The sequence below is a fragment of the Cherax quadricarinatus genome, chromosome 15 (genome assembly GCF_038502225.1).
Source record: "Cherax quadricarinatus isolate ZL_2023a chromosome 15, ASM3850222v1, whole genome shotgun sequence".
NCBI classification, from domain to species: domain Eukaryota; kingdom Metazoa; phylum Arthropoda; class Malacostraca; order Decapoda; family Parastacidae; genus Cherax; species Cherax quadricarinatus.
This window is the reverse complement of record NC_091306.1, coordinates 17,620,568-17,647,091: the sequence shown is the minus strand read 5'-3', so window position 1 is coordinate 17,647,091 and position 26,524 is coordinate 17,620,568. Positions and strand designations below refer to the sequence as shown.

Below are 26,524 nucleotides of genomic sequence, written 5' to 3'. Positions count from 1 at the left end.
TGTGTGTGAAGGGCTTGGACATCCAACAGGTGTGTGTGTGTGTGAGTGTGCTAGATAAGAGCGAGTGGAAGAAAATGATTTTTGGGAGTTGAGCTGTTGGAGTGTAAGCAAGATAACATTTGTGAAGGGATTCAGGGAAACTGGTTAGGCAAATTGAGTCCTGGAGGTGGGAAGTACAGTGCCTGCACTCTGAAGAAGGGGTGGGAATATTTGCAGTTTAGAGGGGCTTCTGAACTGTATCAGTACACGTCTGGCATTCCAGAAGTGTGCTGACATCACATTTCACTTACAACTGCAACATCCTCACCTCTCCTTTAGAGTATAAGAAATACCTTGCTCACCTCTAGGGCTCAAGTCAGGCTAACCAGTTTCCCTAAATCCCTTCATAAAACTTAACCTTGTTCACTGTTCAGCAGCACATCTGTTAAAATACACTTCTCTATTCACTCCTATCTAGCATGCTCACACAACCTTATTGGATGCTCAAGCCCCTGAGACTCAGTCTCTTTTAACCCCATACCTCCAACAATTCCTGGGATAACCCCTACCTCCTACCTCAGATTTATACACCCTTTATCAGCCTGTCTCCCTTCATCCTCGTTACATTTACAAACTATCTTGAGAATCCCTTCCTAATGTCTGAATTATAGTCCTGGTGACTCCACATTGCCTTTTCATTTTTATACTCTGCATTGTCTGTGTGATATTCACATGACAGATTGTTCTCAGACACGACATCTCCACTGCCTCTGATCACTTCCTCATGGCAACTTTCAAAGCTTATGATCTGCATCCATATGAAAGTCCTGGTACTGCTATATCCTGACTCACTTACTCTGGTACATACCTTTTTTTGCCCCATTCATAAACTTGTTACCAACAGATGCCTCAACACGCTACTAGGTACTTTTTCTATTGAATTATTTATGGTGTATGTTTCCTTTCTTTGGGATGGAGGGGGGGGGGGAGTTCATACTACCTATGTAGGAAATGGTTGAAGTGATAAAAAATAGTATATTGTGCTCGTATATTCAGTAGTTTTGATTAAGGGTGCTGTATGCCTTTTGAAATTGGAACTGGAAGAAGAAAATTGTCAAAGTGGGAAGTCTGAATGTGCATGGATGTTGTGCAAATGATAAGAAAGAGATGATTGTGGATGTTATGAATGAGAAGAGGCTGGATGTCCTGGCTTTAAGTGAAACAAAGCTGAAGGTGGTGGGAGAGTTTCATTGGAGAGGAATAAATGGGATTAGGTCAGGGGTTTCAAATAGAGTTAGAGCTAAAGAAGGAGTAGCAATAATGTTGAAGGATAAGTTATGGCAGGAAAAGAGGGACTATAAATGTATTAATTCAAGGATTATGTGGAGTAAAATAAAGGTTGGACGTGAAAAGTGGGTTATAGTAAGCGTATATGCACCTGGAGAAGAGAGAAGTGTAGAGGAGAGAGAGAGATTTTGAGAAATGTTGAGTGAACGTGTGGGGAGTTTTGAACCAAGTGTGAGACAATGGTGGTTGGGGATTTCAATGCTAAAGTGGAAAAAAAGTTGTGGAGGGAGTATTAGGTAAACTTGGGGTGCCAGGGGTAAATGAAAATGGGGATCCTGTAATTGAGCTATGTGTAGAAAGAGGTTTGGTAATAATTAATACGTATTTTATGAAGAAGAGGATAAATAAATATACAAGGTATGATATTGCACGTAATGAAAGTAGTTTGTTAGATTATGTATTGGTGGATAAAAGGTTGATGGGTAGGCTCCAGGATGTACATGTTTATAGAGGGGCAACTGATATATCGCATCATTATTTAGTTGTAGCTACAGTAAGAGTAAGAGGTAGATGGGAAAAGAGGGAAATGGCCACAACAAGCAAGAAGGAGGTGAAAGTGTATAAACTAAGGGAGGAGGAAGTTCGGGTGAGATATAAGCAACTATTGGCAGAAATGTGGGCTGGTGCAAGTATGAGTAGTGGGGGGGGGGGTTGAAGAGGGTTGGAATAGTTTTAAAAATGCAATATTAGAATGTGGGGCAGAAGTTTGTGGTTATAGGAGGGTGGGTACAGGAGGAAAGATGAGTGATTGGTGGAATGATGAAGTAAAGGGTGTGATAAAAGAGAAAAGTTACCTTATGAGAGGTTTTTACAAAGCAGAAGTGTTATAAGAAGAGTAGAGTATATAGAGAGTAAAAGAAAGGTGAAGAGAGTGGTGAGAGAGTGCAAAAGGAGAGCAGATGATAGAGTGGGAGAGGCACTGTCAAGAAATTTTAATGAAAATAAGAAAAAATTTTGGAATGAGTTAAACAAGTTAAGAAAGCCTAGAGAACGAATGGATTTGTTAGTTAAAAGCAGAGTAGGGGAGTTAGTAGATGGGGAATTGAAGGTTTTGGGTAGATGGCAAGAATATTTTGAGGAACTTTTAAATGTCGAAGAAGAAAGGAGAAAGGGAAGAGGTAATTTCATGCACTGGCCAGGGAAGTATACCATCTTTTAGGAGTGAAGAAGAGCAGGATGTGAGTGTGGGGGAGGTGCATGAGGCATTACGTAGAATGAAAGGGGGTAAAGCAGCTGGAACTGACGGGATCATGACAGAAATGTTAAAAGCAGGGAGGGATATAGTGTTGGAGTGGTTGGTATTTTTGTTTAATAAATGTATGAAAGAGGGGAAGGTACCTAGGGATTGGCAGAGAGCATGTATAGTCCCTTTATATAAAGGGAAGGGGGAGAAAGGGGAGAAAAGAGATTGTAAAAATAATAGAGGAATAAGTTTACTGAGTATACCAGAAGTGTATAGTAGGGTTATAATTGAAAGAATTAGAGGTAAGACAGAATGTAGGATTGCGGATGAGCAAGGAGGTTTCAGAGTGGGTAGGGGATGTGTAGATCAAGTGTTTACATTGAAGCATATATGTGAACAGTTTTTAAATAAAGGTAGTGAAGATTTTATTGCATTTGTGGATATAGAAAAGGCATATCATAGTGGATAGGGGAGCAATATGGCAGATGTTGCAAGTACAGTGGACCCCCGCATACCGTTGGCATCACATAACAATTAATCCGCATACCGCTTGCTTTAATCACAAAACTTTTGCCTCGCATACCGCTTAAAAACCCGCTCACCGATGTTCGTCTGAGACGCGTCCAATGTGCGCCCTCAGCCAGCCTCACATGTGCCACCGGTGGCATTGTTTACCAGCCAGCCTCCGCGGTAACATCCAAGCATACAATCGGAATATTTCGTATTATTACAGTGTTTTCGGTGCTTTTTCTGGAAAATAAGTGACCATGGGCCCCAAGAAAGCTTCTAGTGCCAACCCTACAGCAATAAGGGTGAGAATTCTAATAGAGATGAAGAAAGAGATCATTGATAAGTATGAAAGTGGAGTGCGTATCGCCGACCTGGCCAGGTTGTACAAGAAACCCCAATCAACCATCGCTACTATTGTGGGCACCAGAAAGGCAATCAAGGAAGCTGTTCTTGCCAAAGGTTTAACTGTGTTTTCGAAACAAAGATCGCAAGTGATGGAAGATGTTGAGAGACTCTTATTGGTGTGGATAAATGAAAAACAGCTAGCAGGAGATAGCGTCTCTCAAGCGATCGTAAGCGAAAAGGCTAGGAAGTTGCATGAGGATTTAATTAAAAAAATGCCTGCAACTAGTGATGATGTGAGTGAATTTTAGGCCAGCAAAGGTTGGTTTGAGAGATTTAAGAAGCGTAGTGGCATACATAGTGTGATGAGGCATGATGAGGCTGCCAGTTCGGACCACAAAGCGGCTGAAAAATATGTGCATGAATTCAAGGAGTACATAGAGGCTGAAGGACTGAAACCTGAACAAGTGTTTAATTGTGATGAAACAGGCCTGTTTTGGAAGAAAATGCCAAGCAGGACCTACATTACTCAGGAGGAAAAAGCACTCCCAGGACATAAGCCTATGAAAGACAGGCTTACTTTGTTGATGTGTTCCAGTGCTACTGGTGATTGCAAAGTTAAGCCTTTATTAGTGTATCACTCTGAAACTCCCAGAGCGTTCAGGCAAAAGAATGTCCTCAAGGATAATTTGTGTGTGCTGTGGAGGGCAAACAGTAAGGCATGGGTCACTAGGGACTTTTTCTATGACTGGTTACACCATGCATTTGCCCCCAATGTGAAAGATTACCTAACTGAAAAGAAATTAGAACTTAAGTGCCTCCTGGTGTTAGACAATGCCCCTGGTCATCCTACAGACGTGGCAGAGCGACTTTATGGGGACATGAAATTCATTAATATCAAGTTTTTGCCTCCTAATACCACTCCTCTCCTGCAGCCCATGGACCAGCAGGTTATTGCAAACTTCAAAAAACTGTACACAAAAGCTCTGTTTGAAAGGTGCTTTGTAGTGACCTCAGAAACTCAACTGACTCTAAGAGAGTTTTGGAGAGAGCACTTTAATATCCTCAATTGTGTAAACCTTATAGGTAAGGCTTGGGAGGGAGTGACTAAGAAGACCTTGAACTCTGCTTGGAAGAAACTGTGGCCAGAATGTGTAGACAAAAGGGATTTTGAAGGGTTTGAGGCTAACCCTTAGAGGATTATGCCAGTTGAGGAATCCATTGTGGCATTGGGAAAGTCCTTGGGGTTGGAGGTTAGTGGGGAGGATGTGGAAGAGTTGGTGGAGGAGGACAATGAAGAACTAACCACTGATGAGCTGATAGATCAACTTCAACAGCAAGAGGCCAGACCTGAGGAAACTGGTTCAGAGGAGGGGAGAGAGAAATTGAAGAAGTTGCCTACTACAAAGATTAAGGAAATCTGTGCAAAGTGGCTTGAAGTGCAAACCTTCATGGATGAAAATCACCCTCACACAGCTATTGCAAGCCGTGTTGGCAACCTGTACACTGACAATGTTGTGAAACACTTTAGGGAAGTCATAAAGGAACGAGAGGTACAGGCCACTATGGACAGATATGTTGTGCGAAAGAAGTCCAGTGACTCTGAAGCTGGTCCTAGTGGCATTAAAAGAAGAAGGGAAGTAACCCCAGAAAAGGACTCGACACCTCAAGTCTTAATGGAAGGGGATTCCCCTTCTAAACACTAACACACTCTCTCCCCTCCTCCCATCCCATCAATCATCACCAGATCTTCAATAAAAGTAAGTGTCATGTAAGTGTGCATGCCTTTTTCAGTTTGTGTGTATTAAAATTAACATTTCATTTGGTAAAAATGTTTTTTTTCATACTTTTGGGTGTCTTGCACGGATTAATTTGATTTCCATTATTTCTTATGGGGAAAATTCATTCGCATACCGATTATTTCGCATACCAATGACCCCTCTTGCACGGATTAAAATCGGTATGCGGGGGTGCACTGTATATGGAATAGGTGGCAAGTTACTAAATGCTGTAAAGAGTTTTTATGAGGATAGTGAGGCTCAGGTTAGGATGTGCAGAAGAGAGGGAGACTACTTCCCGGTAAAAGTATGTCTTAGACAGGGATGTGTAATGTCACCATGGTTGTTTAATGTATTTATAGATGGGGTTGTAAAAGAAGTAAATGCTAGGGTGTTCGGGAGAGGGGTGGGATTAAATTATGGGGAATCGAGTACAAAATGGGAATTGACACAGTTGCTTTTTGCTGATGATACTGTACTTTTGGGAGATTCTAAAGAAAAATTGCGAAGGTTAGTGGATGAGTTTGTGAGTGTTTGTAAAGGTAGAAAGTTGAAAGTGAACATAGAAAAGAGTAAGGCGATGAGGGTATCAAATGATTTAGATAAAGAAAAATTGGATATCAAATTGGGGAGGAGGAGTATGGAAGAAGTGAATGTTTTCAGATACTTGGGAGTTGACGTGTCAGCGAATGGATTTATGAAGGATGAGGTTAATTATAGAATTGATGAGGGAAAAAAGGTGAGTTGTGCATTGTGGTATATGTGGAGACAAAAAATGTTGTCTATGGAGGCAAAGAAGGGAATGTGTGAAAGTATAGTAGTACCAACACTCTATGGGTGTGAAGCTTGGGTTGTGAATGCAGCGGCGAGGAGACGGTTGGAGGCAGTGGAGATGTCCTGTCTAAGGGCAATGTGTGGTGTAAATATTATGCAGAAAATTCGGAGTGTGGAAATTAGGAGAAGGTGTGGAGTTAATAAAAGTATTAGTCAAAGGGCTGAAGAGGGGTTGTTGAGGTGGTTTGGTTATTTAGAGAGAATGGGTCAAGTTAGAATGACATGGAGAGCATTTAAATCTCTAGGAGAAGGCGGGATAGGGGTCGTCCTCGAAAAGGTTGGAAGGAAGGGGTAAGGGAGGTTTTGTGGGCAAGGGGCTTGGACTTCCAGCAGGCATGCACGAACATGTTTGATAGGAGTGAATGGAGACGAATGGTATTTGGGACCTGACGATCTGTTGGAGTGTGAGCAGGGTAATATTTAGTGAAGGGATTCAGGGAAACCGGTTATTTTTATAACCAGGAAGTACAATGCCTGCACTCTAAAGGAGGGGTTTTGGGATATTCGCAGTCTGGAGGGATATGTTGTGTATCTTTGTAGGTATATACTTCTAAACTGTTGTGTTCTGAGCACCTCTGCAAAAACAGTGATTATGTGTGAGTGAGGTGAAAGTGTTGAATGATGATGAAAGTATTTTCTTTTTGGGGATTTTCTTTCTTTTTTGGTCACCCTGCCTCGGTGGGAGACGGCCGACTTGTTAAAAAAAAAAAAAATTCAAACTGAAGTTGAATTTTATTATATTTTTAGTTTTTCACAGCAAAGGTAAAATTATTCCTTAGCATTTTTCTTTTTCCTTATTAAAGTTTCATATACCACTGTATTATCTTTGATATTTAATATTTCAGAGAAGTTCTCAGTATTAATTTATTTTCAGCTGGGAAATGAGGTATGATCATTATGGCAGGCGTTATTATGTAGATCATACAACACGTTCCACCACCTGGGAGAGACCAAAGCCATTACCTGTTGGATGGGAGGCACGTAGAGATCCCCGGGGACGAGTCTATTATGTTGATCATAATACACGGACTACCACCTGGCAACGACCAACTGTAGAAAATATTAGGTAAACATCCATAGCTTTTTTTTTTTTTTCATAGTTTCACAATGACATTATAGTATATGATAGTAAATCCACATTAACAAAGTCTTGAACTTGGAATCATTGTGCCATATCACATGCCTCTTCAGGTGAAATGAATAGGTATGAGAGAATTGTTCCCAAGGGACTGGCATCCAGTTGGGACCTGATAACCAAGAGTGATTTGTGTGGTATCAAGAGTACACAGACTTGTTTTCATTGTATTTTATTTGAACCTGCTGTGATTTGTTTAGGTACTATACTAATTGATCTCTCATAGTTTTCCACATAGCATTATAAATGAAAACATAGCAGAAGGCCAAATCTAAACCAAAACTGCCATAGTCACATTGGAAGAAACGAGAGTAAAAAAATCCAGTGATTTGACTGAATTATGAAAGAGGAACACTCATAAAATATGACAAAGAAGTCTGTGAAGTGTTAAATGTTTTAAAGAAGTCTTCTCAGAGGAAACGGGCAATAACAGAAAACCTGAGAAAGGAGTGCACCGATAGGTACTGGACACGCGCGCGCACACACACACACACACACACACACACACACACACACACACACACACACACACACACACACACACACACACACATACACACACACACACACATACACACACACACACACACACACACACACACACACACACACACACACACACACACACACACACACACACACACACACACACACACACACACACACACACACACACACACACACACACACACACACACACACACACACACACAGAGAGAGAGAGAGAGAGCAGGAGTTCCGGAGTGTGTACCTCGATCGAGACAGAACACAGGACGAAAGGAAGACAATGAAAGAGAGAGTTCAAAAACGAAAGGAGAAATGGGAGGAAATGAAAAAGGAGAGCAGAATAACCCAGGATCAAATGGAAGGACAAGCACACCCCCCAGAAACACCTGCAGGAGGACTCCAGCCACAACACCCCCAAGGCAACTGAACAATCCAAACCAACCATCACACACCGATCCCTCTGTTTCCACCCCCCGAACCACAGTTACAGTATTAGAACAGAAGTTGAAGGTTAGGTACACAAATGCAGATGGATTAACGAATAAACATGAGGAATGGCAAGAAAGAATCAATGAGAAGTCCCCAGACATCATAGCAGTTACAGAAACAAAACTCACGGAGACAATAACAGATGCAATATTCCCACCAGGATACCAGATCATGAGGAAAGATAGAAGGGGCAGGGGGGGAGGTGGGGTTGCTCTACTCGTAAAAAACAGATGGAAATTCGAGAAAATGGAAGGCATAGATGAGACGGGAGAAAGAGACTACATAGCAGGTACACTTCAGTCTGGGGAACACAAAGTGGTCATTGCAGTGATGTATAATCCACCACAGAACTGCAGGAGGCCAAGAGAGGAATATGAAGAGAGCAACAGAGCAATGGTGGACACACTTGCTGAGGTGGCAAGAAGAGCTCATTCCAACAGAGCAAAGTTGCTGGTTATGGGGGATTTCAACCACAGGGAGGTCGACTGGGAAAACCTGGAGCCACATGGGGGTCCCGAAACATGGAGAGCCAGGATGTTGGACGTGGTGCTGGAAAACCTCATGCACCAACATGTTAAGGACACTACCAGAGTGAGAGGGGAGGATGAACCAGCAAGATTGGACCTTGTGTTCACCCTGGGCAGCTCAGACATTGAGGACATCAAGTATGAGAGTCCCCTAGGAGCTAGCGACCACGTGGTTCTGTGCTTTGAATACATAGTAGAGCTGCAAGTGGAGAGAATAACAGGAGTTGAATGGGAAAAGCCTGACTATAAAAGAGGGGACTACATAGGGTTGAAGAACTTCCTGCGGGAGGTCCAGTGGGACAGAGAACTGGCAGGAAAGCCAGTAAATGAAATGATGGAATATGTAACAACAAAATGCAAGGAGGCAGTGGAAAAGTTTATTCCCAAGGGCAACAGTAACAACGGGAAGACCGGAACGAGCCCCTGGTTTACTCGACGGTGTAAGGAGGCAAAAACAAAGTGCAATAGAGAATGGAAAAAGTACAGAAGGCAGAGAACACACGAAAATAGGGAGATCAGTTGCAGAGCCAGGAATGAGTATGCACAGGTAAGGAGGGAGGCCCAGCGACAGTATGAAAATGACATAGCATCGAGAATCAAGACTGACCCGAAACTGTTGTATAGCCACCTCAGGAGGAAGACAACAGTCAAAGACCAGGTGATCAGATTAAGGACAGAAGGTGGAGAACTCACAAGAAATGATCAGGAGGTATGTGAGGAGCTGAACAGGAGATTTAAGGAAGTTTTTACAGTAGAGACAGGAAGGGCTGTGGGAAGACAGCACAGATGGGAACATCAAGAGGGAATATACCAACAAGTGTTGGATGACATACGAACAACTGAGGAGGAGGTGAAGAAGCTCTTAAGTGACCTTGACACCTCAAAGGCGATGGGACCGGACAACATCTCCCCATGGGTCCTTAGAGAAGGAGCAGAGATGCTGTGCGTGCCTCTAACCACAATCTTCAACACATCCCTTGAAACTGGGCAACTACCTGAGAAATGGAAGACAGCTAATGTAGTCCCCATATTTAAGAAAGGAAACAGAAACGAGGCACTAAACTACAGACCTGTGTCTCTGACATGTATTGTGTGCAAAGTCATGGAGAAAATTATCAGGAGGAGAGTGGTCGAACACCTGGAAAGGAACAAGATTATAAATGAAAACCAGCATGGGTTCATGGAAGGCAAATCCTGTATCACAAACCTCCTGGAGTTTTATGACAAGGTAACAGAAGTAAGACACGAGAGAGAGGGGTGGGTAGATTGCGTTTTCCTAGACTGCAGGAAGGCCTTTGACACAGTTCCCCACAAGAGATTAGTGCAGAAGCTGGAGGATCAGGCGCATGTAAAAGGGAGGGCACTGCAATGGATAAGGGAATACCTGACAGGGAGGCAGCAACGAGTCATGGTATGTGAAGAGGTATCACAGTGGGTGCCTGTTACGAGCGGGGTCCCACAGGGGTCAGTTCTAGGACCAGTGCTATTTTTTTATATATGTGAACGACATGATGGAAGGAATAGACTCTGTCCCTGTTCGCAGATGATGTGAAGTTGATGAGAAGAATTAAATCAGACGAGGATGAGGCAGGACTGCAAAGAGACCTGGACAGGCTGGACATGTGGTCCAGTAACTGGCTTCTCGAATTCAATCCAGCCAAATGCAAAGTCATGAAGATTGGGGAGGGGCAAAGAAGACCACAGACAGAGTATAGGCTAGGTGGACAAAGACTACAGACCTCACTCAGGGAGAAAGACCTTGGGGTGACCATAACACCGAGCACATCACCGGAGGCACACATCAACCAAATAACTGCTGCAGCATACGGGCGCCTGGCAAACCTGAGAATAGCGTTCGATACCTTAATAAGGAATCGTTCAAGACACTGTACACTGTGTATGTTAGGCCCATACTGGAGTATGCAGCACCAGTCTGGAACCCACACCTGGTCAAGCACGTCAAGAAGTTAGAGAAAGTACAAAGGTTTGCAACAAGGCTAGTCCCAGAGCTCAAGGGAATGTCGTACGAGGAAAGGTTAAGGAAAATCGGACTGACGACACTGGAGGACAGAAGGGTCAGGGGAGACATGATAACGACATACAAGATACTGCGGGGAATAGACAAGGTGGACAGAGATAGGATGTTCCAGAGAGGGGACACAGGGACAAGGGGTCTCAACTGGAAGCTGAAGACTCAGACGAGTCACAGGGACGTTAGGAAGTATTTCTTCAGTCATAGAGTTGTCAGCAAGTGGAGTAGCCTAGCAAGTGAAGTAGTGGAGGCAGGAACCATACATAGTTTTAAGAAGAGGTATGACAAAGCTCAGGAAGCAGAGAGAGAGAGAGGACCCAGTAGCGATCAGTGAAGAGGCGGGGCCAGGAGCTGAGTCTCGACCCCTGCATCCACAATTAGGTGAGTACAATTAGGCGAGTACACATGAACGATAAAGCTGAACACATACTTCAAAGGCAGTGATACCTGACAAGGTGTCACCATGGAATCCGAAAGAAGGAGCAGAAGCACTGTCTAAACCACTAGCTAAGATCTACAAGTCAATGGACACTAGACAGTTTCCAGAGATCTGGAAGACAGTGAATGCAGTCCCTAAAGGGGACAGGTAGAGTTGAATAATAAACCAGTTTCACTGACATGTATACCATGTAAAGTAATGAAGATAATCAGGAGAGTGGTAAAGCACTTGGGGAGAAGTGGCTTCATGAACAATAACCAGCATGTATTCAGAGATGGTAAATCTTGTCTTACCAACCTGTTGGAATTCTGTGACAAAGGAATAAAAGTGTGACAGGAGAGGGATGGATGGATTATGTTTTCTTAGATTACAAGAAGGTATTTGATACTTTATCCCTCAAGAGACTGGGGCAAAAACTTAGCAGTGATGAAGCACCTTGTGGCAGAATATTTCCATTAATAAATGTCCTGAACTGTAAACAAGTCTTTTCCATGGTTTGTTGGTATTGTGGCCTCTGCAGTAGATGTATATTTTATTCTGTTTTATGTTCATTATGAACATTTATTGTTATAGTATCGAGTAGGTTTTACTGTTTTTGGAAATAAAACATTCTTGTTTTCCAATAGGAACAATTTCTTGGGATAACTATTTATTCTCATATGACATTTTGTAATTGGGCTTAACCATTACTGTACTTATGAGCCTTAATTTCTTTTTTTTTATGTTCAGGCAATTTGAAGAATGGCAGGGAGAGAGGCAGCACATTGCCCAGCTAAGCTCGCAGAGATTCCTTTACCCTAACCAAAACCAAGAAACTGATACTAATGATCCACTTGGACCTTTGCCATCTGTAAGTTGAATGTAATTCATATTTTGCTCCTTATGTCTTCTCAATTTTTCTGATATTCTCTTTCAACATGTGTATAGATTGCCTCCCTAACTCTATCTTGTGATTATTTCATTACTTTGTTCTGACAGCTCTGTTCTCTCCTAATGCTGAAATCATCTGACCTGTTGGACTTCAGTGTTAAGAGAAAAACAAACAGTTTTGCAAAGAAACTTTTGACATTTTCTTAAAGATTTTTTCCTTTAAGTGGAAAATTTATCTTGTGACTCCTGGAACAAAAATCATAATTATTTATCCTTTCGTGGTTTATTACAGGGATGGGAAAAAAGACAAGAGCCAAATGGGAGAATCTACTTTGTTAATCACCGTAATAGAACAACTCAGTGGGATGATCCACGAACTCAAGGGTAAGTGCTTGTGTATCTACATGAAAAGCTCATAAAGTTTAACAAAATCCTGTTGAGGAATGTTGAGACATTAGATGGAGTTACTTCACTTCAACCATAATAGATTGTAGACAGTTTGAGAGGAAAATGCAAATGTAGAATAACAAAGTTAAGTACTGTACAGTATTTGTATACAGTGAGGCATATATAACAGAGTTGTACAGGTGGAATATTGCTTTAAAACAGTGTGAGCAATGCACTTGTTCACACTAATGTTTTGGGCATCACAGTAATTGAAATACAGTGGAACCTCTACCTGCGAGCGCATCCACGTGCTCGTTTTTCCAAATACGAGCAGTTGATGAGTTGATTTTTTTGCTTCCATACGCGAGCAAAATTTCCATAAGGGAGCAGACCTCAAGGGAGGTTCCTTGGCGCTGGTGAGGGGCTCTTGCTCTTGGTCTCATTTGTTTGTTGGACTATCTTATTGAAACTTGGGCAATGTATGATGGAAAGATGCTTCTCAACATACACCAAAAATGAAAGAAATCGGAGCATAAATAATGGAGTTCACTTCTCAGCAGATAGCCACCCCTTAGCAGTATTTTTGTATAGGTTTATGGTTGTATTCTTGTTTTTTTGGTCTCATTTGATAGAATGGAAGATATATTACAGAAATAGATATGATTTTGATTGCTTTCATGACAAAAAGTACCTTGAAATTGAGCTCAACTATGGAGAAATGCTCATTTGTTTGACTATGTTCGAGAGTAAACAAACGACATCACTGTCCATTCCAGTATGCAGTCGTGAATGGGTTGACATTATTTATACAATTATTGTAATAAGGCATAACAGTATATCTTATATTTTTTGTGTGAGTAAAAATTAAATTTTTTTTTTTTTTTTTCAACAAGTCTGCCGTCTCCTACCGAGGCAGGGTGACCCAAAAAAGAAAGAAAATCCCCAAAAAGAAAATGCTTTCATCATCATTCAACACTTTCACCACACTCACACACAATCCCTGTTTTTGCAGAGGTGCTCAGAATACAACAGTTTAGAAGCATATACGTATAAAGATACACAACATATCCCTCCAAACTGCCAATATCCCAAACCCGTCCTTTAAAGTGCAGGCATTGTACTTCCCATTTCCAGGACTCAAGTCCGACAATATAAAAATAACCAGTTTCCCTGAATCCCTTCACTAAATATTACCCTGCTCACACTCCAACAGATCGTCAGGTCCCAAGTACCATTCGTCTCCATTCACTCCTATCTAACACGCTCACGCACGCTTGCTGGAAGTCCAAGCCCCTTGCCCACAAAACCTCCTTTACCCCCTCTCTCCAACCCTTTCGAGGACGACCCCTACCTCGCCTTCCTTCCCCTATAGATTTATATGCTTTCCATGTCATTCTACTTTGATCCATTCTCTCTAAATGACCAAACCACCTCAACAACCCCTCTTCTGCCCTCTGACTAATACGTTTATTAACTCCACACCTTTTCCTAATTTCCACACTCCGAATTTTCTGCATAATATTTACACCACACATTGCCCTTAGACAGGACATCTCCACTGCCTCCAACCGTCTCCTCGCTGCTGCATTTACCACCCAAGCTTCACACCCATATAAGAGTGTTGGTACTACTATACTTTCATACATTCCCTTCTTTGCCTCCATAGATAACGTTTTTTGACTCCACATGTACCTCAATGCACCACTCACCTTTTTTCCCTCATCAATTCTATGATTAACCTCATCCTTCATAAATCCATCCGCCGACACGTCAACTCCCAAGTATCTGAAAACATTCACTTCTTCCATACTCCTCCTCCCCAATTTGATATCCAATTTTTCTTTATCTAAATCATTTGATACGCTCATCACCTTACTCTTTTCTATGTTCACTTTCAACTTTCTACCTTTACACACATTCCCAAACTCATCCACTAACCTTCGCAATTTTTCTTTAGAATCTCCCATAAGCACAGTATCATCAGCAAAAAGTTACTGTGTTAATTCCCATTTTGAATTTGATTCCCCATAATTTAATCCCACCCCTCTACCGAACACCCTAGCACTTACTTCTTTTACAACCCCATCTATAAATATATTAAACAACCATGGTGACATTACACATCCCTGTCTAAGACCTACTTTTACCGGGAAGTAGTCTCCCTCTCTTCTACACACCCTAACCTGAGCCTCGCTATCCTCATAAAAACTCTTTACAGCATTTAGTAACTTACCACCTATTCCATATACTTCCAACATCTGCCACATTGCTCCCCTATCCACTCTATCATATGCCTTTTCTAAATCCATAAATGCAATAAAAACTTCCCTACCTTTATCTAAATACTGTTCACATATATGCTTCAATGTAAACACTTGATCTACACATCCCCTACCCACTCTGAAACCTCCTTGCTCATCTGCAATCCTACATTCTGTCTTGCCTCAAATTCTTTCAGTTATAACCCTACCATACACTTTTCCTGGTATACTCAATAAACTTACTCCTCTATAATTTTTACAATCTCTTTTGTCCCCTTTCCCTTTATATAAAGGGACTATACATGCTCTCCACCAATCCCTAGGTACCTTCCCCTCTTTCATACATTTATTAAACAAAAGTACCAACCACTCCAACACTATATCCCCCCTGCTTTTAACATTTCTGTCAAGATCCCGTCAGTTCCAGCTGCTTTACCCCCTTTCATTCTACGTAATGCCTTGCGTACCTCCCCCACACTTACATTCTGCTCTTCTTCACTCCTAATAGATGGAATACCTCCCTGACCAGTGCATGAAATTAACGTCTCCCTTTCTTCCTCAACATTTAAAAGTTCCTCAAAATATTCTCGCCATCTACCTAATGCCTCCCTCTCCCCATCTACTAACTCCCGTACTCTGTTTTTAACTGACAAATCCATACTTTCCCTAGGCTTTCTTAACTTGTTTAACTCACTCCAAAATTTTTTCTTATTTTCATTAAAATTTCTTGACAGTGCCTCTCCCACTCTTTCATCTGCTCTCCTTTTGCACTCTCTCACCACTCTCTTCACCTTTCTTTTACTCTCCATATACTCTGCTCTTCTTATAACACTTCTACTTTGTAAAAACCTCTCATAAGCTAACTTTTTCTCTTTTATCACACCCTTTACTTCATCATTCCACCAATCACTCCTCTTTCGACCTGCCCCCACCCTCCTATAACCACAAACTTCTGCCCCACATTCTAATACTGCAGTTTTAAAACTATTCCAACCCTCTTCAACCCCCCCCCACTACTCATCTTTGCACTAGCCCACCTTTCTGCCAACAGTCGCTTATATCTCCCCCGAACTTCCTCCTCCCTTAGTTTATACACTTTCACCTCCTTCTTACTTGTTGTTGCCACCTTCCTCTTTTCCCATCTACCTCTTACTCTAACTGTAGCTACAACTAAATAATGATCCGATATATCAGTTGCCCCTCTATAAACATGTACATCCTGGAGCCTACCCATCAACCTTTTATCCACCAATACATAATCTAACAAACTACTTTCATTATGTGCTACATCATACCTTGTATATTTATTTATCCACTTTTTCATAAAATATGTATTACTTATTACCAAATCTCTTTCTACACATAGCTCAATTAAAGGCTCCCCATTTACATTTACCCCTGGCACCCCAAATTTACCTACTACTCCCTCCATAACATTTTTACCCACTTTAGCATTGAAGTCCCCAACCACCATTACTCTCACACTTGATTCAAAATTCCCCACGCATTCACTCAACATTTCCCAAAATCTCTCTCTCTCTCCTCTACACTTTCTTCTCCAGGTGCATACACACTTACTATAACCCACTTTTCACATCCAATCTTTATTTTACTCCACATAATCCTTGAATTAATACATTTATAGTTTATATTGTATTAATAATAATGGTAATAATAATAATATGTATAATAATAATAGTGCATATAATAATAATAGTATAATAATCTTCTTTCTTTCAACACACCGGTCATATCCCACCGAGGCGGGGTGGCCCAAAAGAAGAAACGAAGGTTTCTCCTTTTACATTTAGTAATGTATACAGAAGGGGTTACTAGCCCCTTGCTCCTGGCATTTTAGTCGTCTCTTACAACATGCATGGCTTACGGAGGAAGAATTCTTTTCCACTTCCCCATCGAGATAAGAGGAATACGAACTAGAATAAGAACAAGAATAAGAACTAGAAAGAAAATAGAAGAAAACCCAGAGGGGTGTGTGTATATATATGCTTGTACATGTATGTGTAGTATGACCTAAGTGTAAGTAGAAGTAGCAAGATATACCTGAAATCTTGCATGTTTATGAGACAGAAAAAAGACACCAGCAATCCTACCATCATGTAAAACAATTACAGGTTTCCGTTTTACACTCACTTGGCAGGACGGTAGTACCTCCCTGGGCGGTTGCTATCTACCAACCTACTACCTATAAGGTATGATAATATAATACAATAATAAGTAGTGGGTTGGTAGACAGCAACCACACAGGGAGGTACTATGGTCCTGCCAAGTAAGTGTAAAACGAAAGCCTGTATTTGTTTTACATAATGGTAGGATTGCTGGTGTCTTTTTTCTGTCTCATAAACATGCAAAATTTCAGGTATGTCTTGCTACTTCTACTTATACTTAGGTCACACTACACATTCATGTGCAAGCATATATATACACACCCCTCTGGGTTTTCTTCTATTTTCTTACTAGTTCTTGTTCTTTTTTATTTCCTCTTACCTCCGTGGGGAAGTGGAACAGAATTCTTCCTCCGTAAGCCATGCGTGTTGTAAGAGGCGACTAAAATGCCAGGAGCAAGGGTCTAGTAACCCCTTCTCCTGTATATATTACTAAATGTAAAAGGAGAAGGTTTTGTTTTTCCTTTTGGGCCACCCCGCCTCTGTGGGATACGGCCGGTGTGTTGAAAGAAAAGAAGAAAATAAGTAGTAGGTTGGTAGACAGCAACCACCCAGGGAGGTACTACCGTCCTGCCAAGCGAGTGTAAAACGAGAACCTGTAATTGTTTTACATGATAGTAGGATTTGTTTTACATGATAGTAGGATTGCTGGTGTCTTGTTTCTGTCTCATGAACATGCAAGATTTCAGGTACATCTTACTACTTCTACTTACACTTGAGTAACACTGCACATGCAAAGACAAGCGCATATACAGGAGGGCCCCGCTTTACGGCGTTTCACTTTACGGCGTTCCGCTAATACGGTCATTTCAAATTATGACCAAAACTCGCTATGCGGCTCCCCCCACCTGACTTTCTAATACGGTCACCACGCCCCACCCTGTTTGTTTACATTCTTCGTGAGCTCAGTAAGCACTAAGTCTCTCCATTTTGTCTGGAAACTCCAAAATTTCAAATGTTTTTAAAAGTTATTTCATATTTTATATATACTCTGATAATTATACTTATGTATACCTGTACTTAAATAAACTTACATACTGTGCTGGCGTGCAGGTACACATTAAAATCAGTAAGAGTGTCTTATGTCTCCAGACGTCATATTAGTAATGATTATAATAATCATCGAGTCTTATTTAAATGTCGTATATTACGTTAAATACACATTTTCATTAATCCATCTATGATATTTTTTCAAAATTATATAATAAACACGATACATAACATAAAAAGATGATAAATACATCCCACAATAGAATAAATAAACATAAATATGAGATGTGGTAGCAGACGACTTGCACAAGTGACGCCATATTAGAAATGATAATAATAATAATAATCACCGAGTCTCATTAAATGTTGTATATTACGTTAATATACACATTTTCATTAATCCATCCATTATATTTTTTTCAAAATTATATAATAAACACGATACATAACATAGAAAGATGATAAATACACCCCACAATAGAATAAATAAACATAAATAAACATACATATATACGTGTGGTGTATATAGTGTACCCTACTATTATATTGTGCTTTATTATTTTTATTATTTTTTTCATCACAAGCTAATGCTAACTACCTCCAATACGTTTTTTACTTCTTTCTTACTGCTATTAATTGCTCATAATTTTATGTTACAAGTCAAATCTTACTCCAAATTAATATTATTCATTGTTCTTACCTGTCCATTTAATTTTGTCTACCACTACTTGTTTTTTTTAGTCACTTTTTATTGTGTGTGCAATTAGTGTATATTCCAATTACTTTTTTGCAAGTACCAAAACTATCTTTTGCTAGCTAGTACCAACTACCTCATTTTTTTTTTTACTTTTTATTGTGCAATAAACTGCTCAACTTATTTAATATTACAAATCAGATCTTACTCCTAAACCAATATTATTTCATAGTGACTATCTGTCCATTTAACTTGTTTACCATTACTTAATTGTAGTCCCTTATATATTTTTTTTCCTTTATTTTAGCTTTATATAACTACCTTAGCTCATATATTCACAATTGTTAAAATAATCAAGGTGCTAAAGTTAATAAGTTCACTATTTTGCCATTATACTCCAAAGCTCATTTATTTGATTACCACTTTATTGTTCACCACAACTTATATTAGTCCCTTTTATATTATAATTTTATATTATAATTCTAACTTTAAAGAATTACCTTTAAAGTACTACCTACTATCATATTCCCAAGCTCCATTATTTGATCATCACTTTATTTGTTCACCACAAATTATTTTAGTCCCTTTTATATTGTCTCCTTTATTTTAGCTTTAAAAAACTACCTTAGCTCATTATTTTTACATTTGTTAAATAATTCAGGTGCTATTTTTTTTTTTAGCTTTAGAATATTTACTTTATTTTTTACTTAATTCTAACTATAGATTCACTACAAATCTTATGATTACAAGCATTGATCCTGATACCAACCTCTTATTTAATGACTTAAATGAATCAAACAGTTACTGTAATTACTACACAGCAGAACAATCAAAGGCACTTCTCAGAGCCAACAACAACATAACTATCTTTAACTACAATATCAGATCTTTAAGCAAGCATTATGATGACCTCCTAGCATTACTAAATTCCTTGCATGCCAATATGTCCATCATTACACTAACTGAAACCTGGCTAAAGCCTGATACTACAGATGTCTATGCCATTCCTGGTTACACAGCCATACACAACTTTAGGCCAGACCAACAAGGGGGTGGCACTGCTATATACTACTCAGACCAACTAGAATGTATCACTAATACTTGCACAAGGAATGAACATGGGGAATATATAATAGCTAAATTCAAATCCAAATACCTACAAAAACCTCTCACAGTGATAAACATCTACAGAGTTCCACAATCAAACATTAGCCAATTTAGTCAAAACCTAGGAAGTATGATAACTGATGCACGCATGAACAAAGATCACTTACTACTCTCAGGTGACTTCAATATAAATCTCCTGCAAGACCAGGACCCACACGTTACTGAATTCACAAACACAATGAGTAACTGCATGTTGCTACCAACAGTAACAAAACCTACAAGAGTTACAGAGACTAGTGTTTCCCTACTTGACCACATCTGGACCATCACCATATCCCCTTTAAAATTAGGCATAATTACAGATAATACCACAGACCACTACCCTACTTTCCTCATAACAACTCTTGGTAAAATACCCCAAGACACTACTAAAGTCACCTTCAGACTTCACAATGAGACAGCCATTAATAACTTCACAACAGCAGTAACAAACATTGACTGGCACACTGAGCTAGAAATCTATACAGATATTGACGAATGTTTTAATAATTTTCTAAAAAAGACCCAATACCTTTATAACAAGCACTGCCCTAAAAAAACTAAACAGATGACAGCTAAGAGACTGAACAGTCCCTGGCTAACACCCAGCATTCTCAAATCCATAAATACAAAACACCGATATGAAAAACAGTACAGAATGGGTCACATAACCAGAGACCAAACAAAACGTTACTCGTCAATCCTAACCAGCCTGATAAGAAGGGCAAAAAAATTGTATTATGAGAACAGATTATCCAACTTACGAGGTGATATAAAAAAGACCTGGAAGACCCTATCAGAAATTCTGGGAACAAAAAAGATATCACGACATAGAATAAAATTAGCAAAATCAGATGAACCCCAACTCCCACCAACAGAAACAGCAAACAGACTCAATGATTTCTTCTCCACTATAGGTCAAAACCTTGCCAATAAAATTCCAAGCTCAGATACCCCACCAAATGACTACCTCACTGGCAACTACCCGAACACACTGTTCCTAGCTCCGACTAACCCATACGAAGTCTCCCTTATTATCAACGCACTGAAAAACAAGGCAGGAGATTTAAATACCTTACCACCCTTTATATACAAAAAAGCATCACAAGTACTATCACTAATCATTGCAACACTCTTTAACAAATCCATTGAATCCTCCACCTTCCCTACAGTTCTCAAAATAGCAAGGGTCACCCCGATCCGTAAAGGAGGAGACCAAACAGAGTTGAATAACTATAGGCCAATATCCAATTTACACCCTCTCTCAAAAATCTTCGAAAAATTAATTCATAAACGAATCTACTCCTACCTCATCTCCCAAAACATTCTCAACCCCTGCCAATTTGGATTCAGGCCTAATAAAAATACTAATGATGCTATTATACACATGCTAGAACATATATACACTGCAATAGAGAAAAAAGAAGTCCCACTGGGGATCTTCATTGACTTACGTAAAGCTTTTGATACAGTTGACCATGATTTGCTCCACGTAAAATTGTCACACTATAGTATTAGAGGGCACTCCCTCAACTACCTCAAGTCTTACCTCAGCAACAGAAGCCAATATGTGTACGCAAATGGGGCAAGCTCTTCCGCACAACCAATTACAGTTGGTGTCCCACAGGGAAGTGTCCTTGGCCCTCTTCTCTTTCTCCTATACATAAATGACCTACCAAATGCTTCGCAATTACTCAAACCCACACTTTTTGCAGATGACACTACATACGTCTTCTCTCACCCGAGCCCAGTCACGCTAGCCAATACTGTAAACACCGAATTACAGAAAATATCTACTTGGATGAGGACTAACAAACTTCCACTAAACATTGACAAAACCTACTTCATTCAGTTTGGTAACAGAGCTACAGATGTACCTCTTAACATAACGATAAACGGATCACCTATCACAAAGCTAACAGAGGGAAAATTCTTGGGAATCCACCTCGATAATAGACTCAAATTTCATACACATATACAACAAATTTCTAAGAAAATTTCCAAGACTGTAGGCATACTATCGAAGATACGGTACTATGTTCCACAGTCAGCCCTCCTGGCCCTTTATCACTCTCTTATTTACCCCTATCTCACCTATGGAATTTGTGCATGGGGCTCAACAACAATTAACCATCTCAGACCACTAATTACCCAACAAAAGGCTGCAGTTAGAATGATAACAAATTCTCACTACAGGCAACACACTCCACCAATATTCAAAACACTCAACCTACTCACCATACAAAACATCCATACTTATTATTGCACCTATTACATACATAGAACACTTAACTCTGATATTAACCCTCCCCTCAAACATCTCCTTGCCAACCTCAGCAGAACACATGACCATAACACAAGGCACAGATCACTCTTTGATGTTCCTCGTGTCCATCTCACGCTATGCAAAAACTCAATGCACATAAAAGGCCCTAAAATCTGGAATTCATTACCTGTAAATATAAAAGAAACACTACCTGTTTATAAATTCAAGTCTCTTCTCAAAGTTCACTTACTCACTCAAAACCAAATAAAAACTGAATAACTGAACCTTATAAATTGTGATAATGTCTTATCACTGATTTCATCATTGCTTAGTTAATCTTAAGTTAATTGTAAGCCAGCCCGTAATGCTATGCATATAAGTGGCTTTGGCATGCTGCTCTTACCTGTATTTTTTTTGTACCTCTGTATGTATGCTAAAATTTCTAAATAAATAAATAAATAAATAAATATGAGATATGGTAGCCAGATAACTTGTACAAGTGATGCCAAGAATAACATTTTCTCTAATCTAACATAAGAGAAAATGAGTTACTGGGGGTAACTGTAGAAAATTATTCCTTTCGTATGTATGTAAGTAAGTTTATTCAGGTATACACAAATACAGTTACATAGATTATCATACATAACAACATATGTGTAGAGAACGTAGGATAACCCAAAAAAGTCAGAGTGACTTATTTCCATTGCCTTCACTCAGAGCATCATTTCTTCTCAAAATGATGTTACATGAGAATGGGAGTGTTCTTCTTTATTTATTCTACCGTATCAATGTAGAGACAACCTGTACACAATGTAACTTGTACACAAACCAGACGTGTACACTTTGTTTACAAAACTTACCTTCGCCTGGTTTGTTTACATAACTCTGCGCCTGTACTCTCTCATGCACTCATTCTTTCTCTCTCTCATTTATTCTTTTTATCTCATTTACTTACTCCTGACCCTACATTAAGACTACAAATATTTTAAGGTAAGTAATGAGTGAACTGTATATACATTTTATCGCTCTGGGATGCTTAAATGTAATAGAATATTATGTGTAGGTGGGTTGCCCTGGTATGGTAGCCTGGCTGACTACCATACATACCACACTTGATTTCTTACAATAAATACTACTTGTCTCACCCTAGATTAAGACTATAAATATTTTAAGGTAAGTAATGAGTGCAGTATGTGTGTATTGTACTTTTTTATTGTTTTTTGATGCCTGGTTCTATTGCTAACTTAATATATGTTAGTGTAAACATGTTATCTAGTGTTTGTATGCATTTGTAAGTGGAAAAAAAGGGTGTTCCACTTTAGGGTGGTAGCCTGGAACCGAACCAGCCGTATAAGTGGGGCCCTCATATATATATATATATATATATATATATATATATATATATATATATATATATATATATATATATATATATATATATATATATATATATATATATATATATATATATATATATATATATATATATATATATATATATATATATATATATATATATATATATATATATATATATATATATATATATATATATATATATATATATATATATATATATATATATATATATATATATATATATATATATATATATATATATATATATATATATATATATATATATATATTTTTTTTTTTTTTTTTTTTTTTTTTTTTTTTTTTTTTTGTTTTTTTTTTTTTTTTTTTTTTTTTTTTTTTTTTCAACAAGTTGATCGTCTCCCACCGAGGCAGGGTGACCCAAAAAAGAAAGAAAATCCCCAAAAAGAAAATACTTTCATCATCATTCAACACTTTCACCACACTCACATATTATCACTGCTTTTGCAGAGGTGCTCAGAATACAACAGTTTAGAAGCATATACGTATAAAGATACACAACATATCCCTCCAAACTGCCAATATCCCAAACCCCTCCTTTAAAGTGCAGGCATTGTACTTCCCATTTCCAGGACTCGAGTCCGACTATAAGAAAATAACCGGTTTCCGTGAATCCCTTCACTAAATATTACACTGCTCACACTCCAACAGATCGTCAGGTCCCAAGTATCATTCGTCTCCATTCACTCCTATCTAACACGCTCATGCACGCTTGCTTGAAGTCCAAGCCCCTCGCCCACAGAACCTCCTTTACCCCCTCTTTCCAACCCTTTCGAGGACGACCCCTACCCCTCTTTCCTTCCCCTATAGATTTATATGCTTTCCATGTCATTCTACTTTGATCCATTCTCTCTAAATGACCAAACCACCTCAACAACCCCTCTTCTGCCCTCTGACTAATGCTTTTATTAACTCCACACCTTCTCCTAATTTCCACACTCCGAATTTTCTGCATATTTACACCACACATTGCCCTTAGACAGGACATCTCCACTGCCTCCAACCGTCTCCTCGCTGCTGCATTTACCACCCAAGCTTCACATCCATATAAGAGTGTTGGTACTACTATACTTTCATACATTCCCTCCTTTGCCTCCATAGATAACGTTTTTTGACTCCACATATACCTCAATGCACCACTCACCTTTTTTCCCTCATCAATTCTATGATTAACCTCATCCTTCATAAATCCATCCGCCGACACGTCAACTCCCAAGTATCTGAAAACATTCACTTCTTCCATTCTCCTCCTCCCCAATATGATATCCATTTTTTCTTTATCTAAATAATTTGATACCCTCATCACCTTACTCTTTTCTATGTTCACTTTCAACTTTCTACCTTTACACACATTCTCAAACTCATCCACTAACCTTTGCAATTTTTCTTTAGAATCTCCCATAAGCACAGTATCATCAGCAAAAAGTAACTGTGTCAATTCCCATTTTGAATTTGATTCCCCATAATTTAATCCCACCCCTCTCCCGAACACCCTAGCATTTACTTCCTTTACAACCCCATCTATAAATATATTAAACAACCATGGTGACATTACACATCCCTGTCTAAGACCTACTTTTACTGGGAAGTATTCTCCCTCTCTTCTACACACCCTAACCTGAGCCTCACTATCCTCATAAAAGCTCTTTACAGCATTTAGTAACTTACCACCTATTCCATAAACTTGCAACATCTGCCACATTGCTCCTCTATCCACTCTATCATATGCCTTTTCTAAATCCATAAATGCAATAAAAACTTCCCTACCTTTATCTAAATACTGTTCACATATATGCTTCAATGTAAACACTTGATCTACACATCCCCTACCCACTCTGAAGCCTCCTTGCTCATCCACAATTCTACATTCTGTCTTACCTCTAATTCTTTTAATTATAACTCTACCGTATACTTTTCCTGGTATACTCAGTAAACTTATTCCTCTATAATTTTTACAATCTCTTTTGTCCCCTTTTCCTTTATATAAAGGGACTATACATGCTCTCCGCCAATCCCTAGGTACCTTCTCCTCTTTCATACATTTATTAAACAAAAGTACCAACCACTCCAACACTATATCCCCCCCTGCTTTTAACATTTCTGTCATGATCCCATCAGTTCCAGCTGCTTTACCCCCTTTCATTCTATGTAATGCCTCCCGTACCTCCACCACACTTACATTCTGCTCTTCTTCACTCCTAAAAGATGGTATACCTCCCTGGCCAGTGCATGAAATTACCGCCTCCCTTTCTTCCTCAACATTTGAAAGTTCCTCAAAATATTCTCGCCATCTACCTAATACCTCCCTCTCCCCATCTACTAACTCCCCTACTCTGTTTTTAATGGACAAATCCATACTTTCCCTAGGCTTTCTTAACTTGTTTAACTCACTCCAAAATTTTTTCTTATTTTCATTAAAATTTCTTGACAGTGCCTCTCCCACTCTTTCATCTGCTCTCCTTTTGCACTCTCTCACCACTCTCTTCACCTTTCTTTTACTCTCCATATACTCTGCTCTTCTTATAACACTTGTGCTTTGTAAAAACCTCTCGTAAGCTACCTTTTTCTCTTTTATCACACCCTTTACTTCATCATTCCACCAATCACTCCTCTTTCCTCCTGCCCCCACCCTCCTATAACCACAAACTTCTGCCCCACATTCTAATACTGCATTTTTAAAACTATTCCAACCCTCTTCAACCCCCCCACTACTCATCTTTGCATTGGCCCACCTTTCTGCCAATAGTCGCTTATATCTCGCCCGAACTTCCTCCTCCCTTAGTTTATACACTTTCACTTCCCTCTTACTTGTTTTTGCCACCTTCCTCTTTTCCCATCTACCTCTTACTCTAACTGTAGCTACAACTAAATAATGATCTGACATATCAGTTGCCCCTCTATAAACATGTACATCCTGGAGCCTACCCATCAACCTTTTATCCACCAATACATAATCTAACAAACTACTTTCATTATGTGCTACATCATACCTTGTATATTTATTTATCCTCTTTTTCATAAAATATGTATTACTTATTACCAAATTTCTTTCTACACATAGCTCAATTAAAGGCTCCCCATTTACATTTACCCCTGGCACCCCAAATTTACCTACTACTCCCTCCATAACATTTTTACCCACTTTAGCATTGAAATCCCCAACCACCATTACTCTCACACTTGATTCAAAACTCCCCACGCATTCACTCAACATTTCCCAGAATCTC

At 39.4% G+C, this 26,524-nt stretch overlaps 1 protein-coding gene across 8 annotated transcripts in view; it reads left to right on the top strand.

The window, feature by feature from the left end:
* The window catches only part of Su(dx) (Suppressor of deltex), a 171,612-nt gene that overhangs the window by 70,399 nt on the left and 74,689 nt on the right, over positions 1-26,524 (top strand). For all 8 annotated transcript variants that reach the window (XM_070085183.1, XM_070085181.1, XM_070085178.1 and 5 more), the window contains 3 exons: positions 6,848-7,039; positions 11,832-11,952; positions 12,265-12,356. In XM_070085183.1, coding sequence (XP_069941284.1) covers positions 6,848-7,039; positions 11,832-11,952; positions 12,265-12,356 — 405 coding nt within the window. The remainder of the gene's footprint in view (positions 1-6,847; positions 7,040-11,831; positions 11,953-12,264; positions 12,357-26,524) is intronic.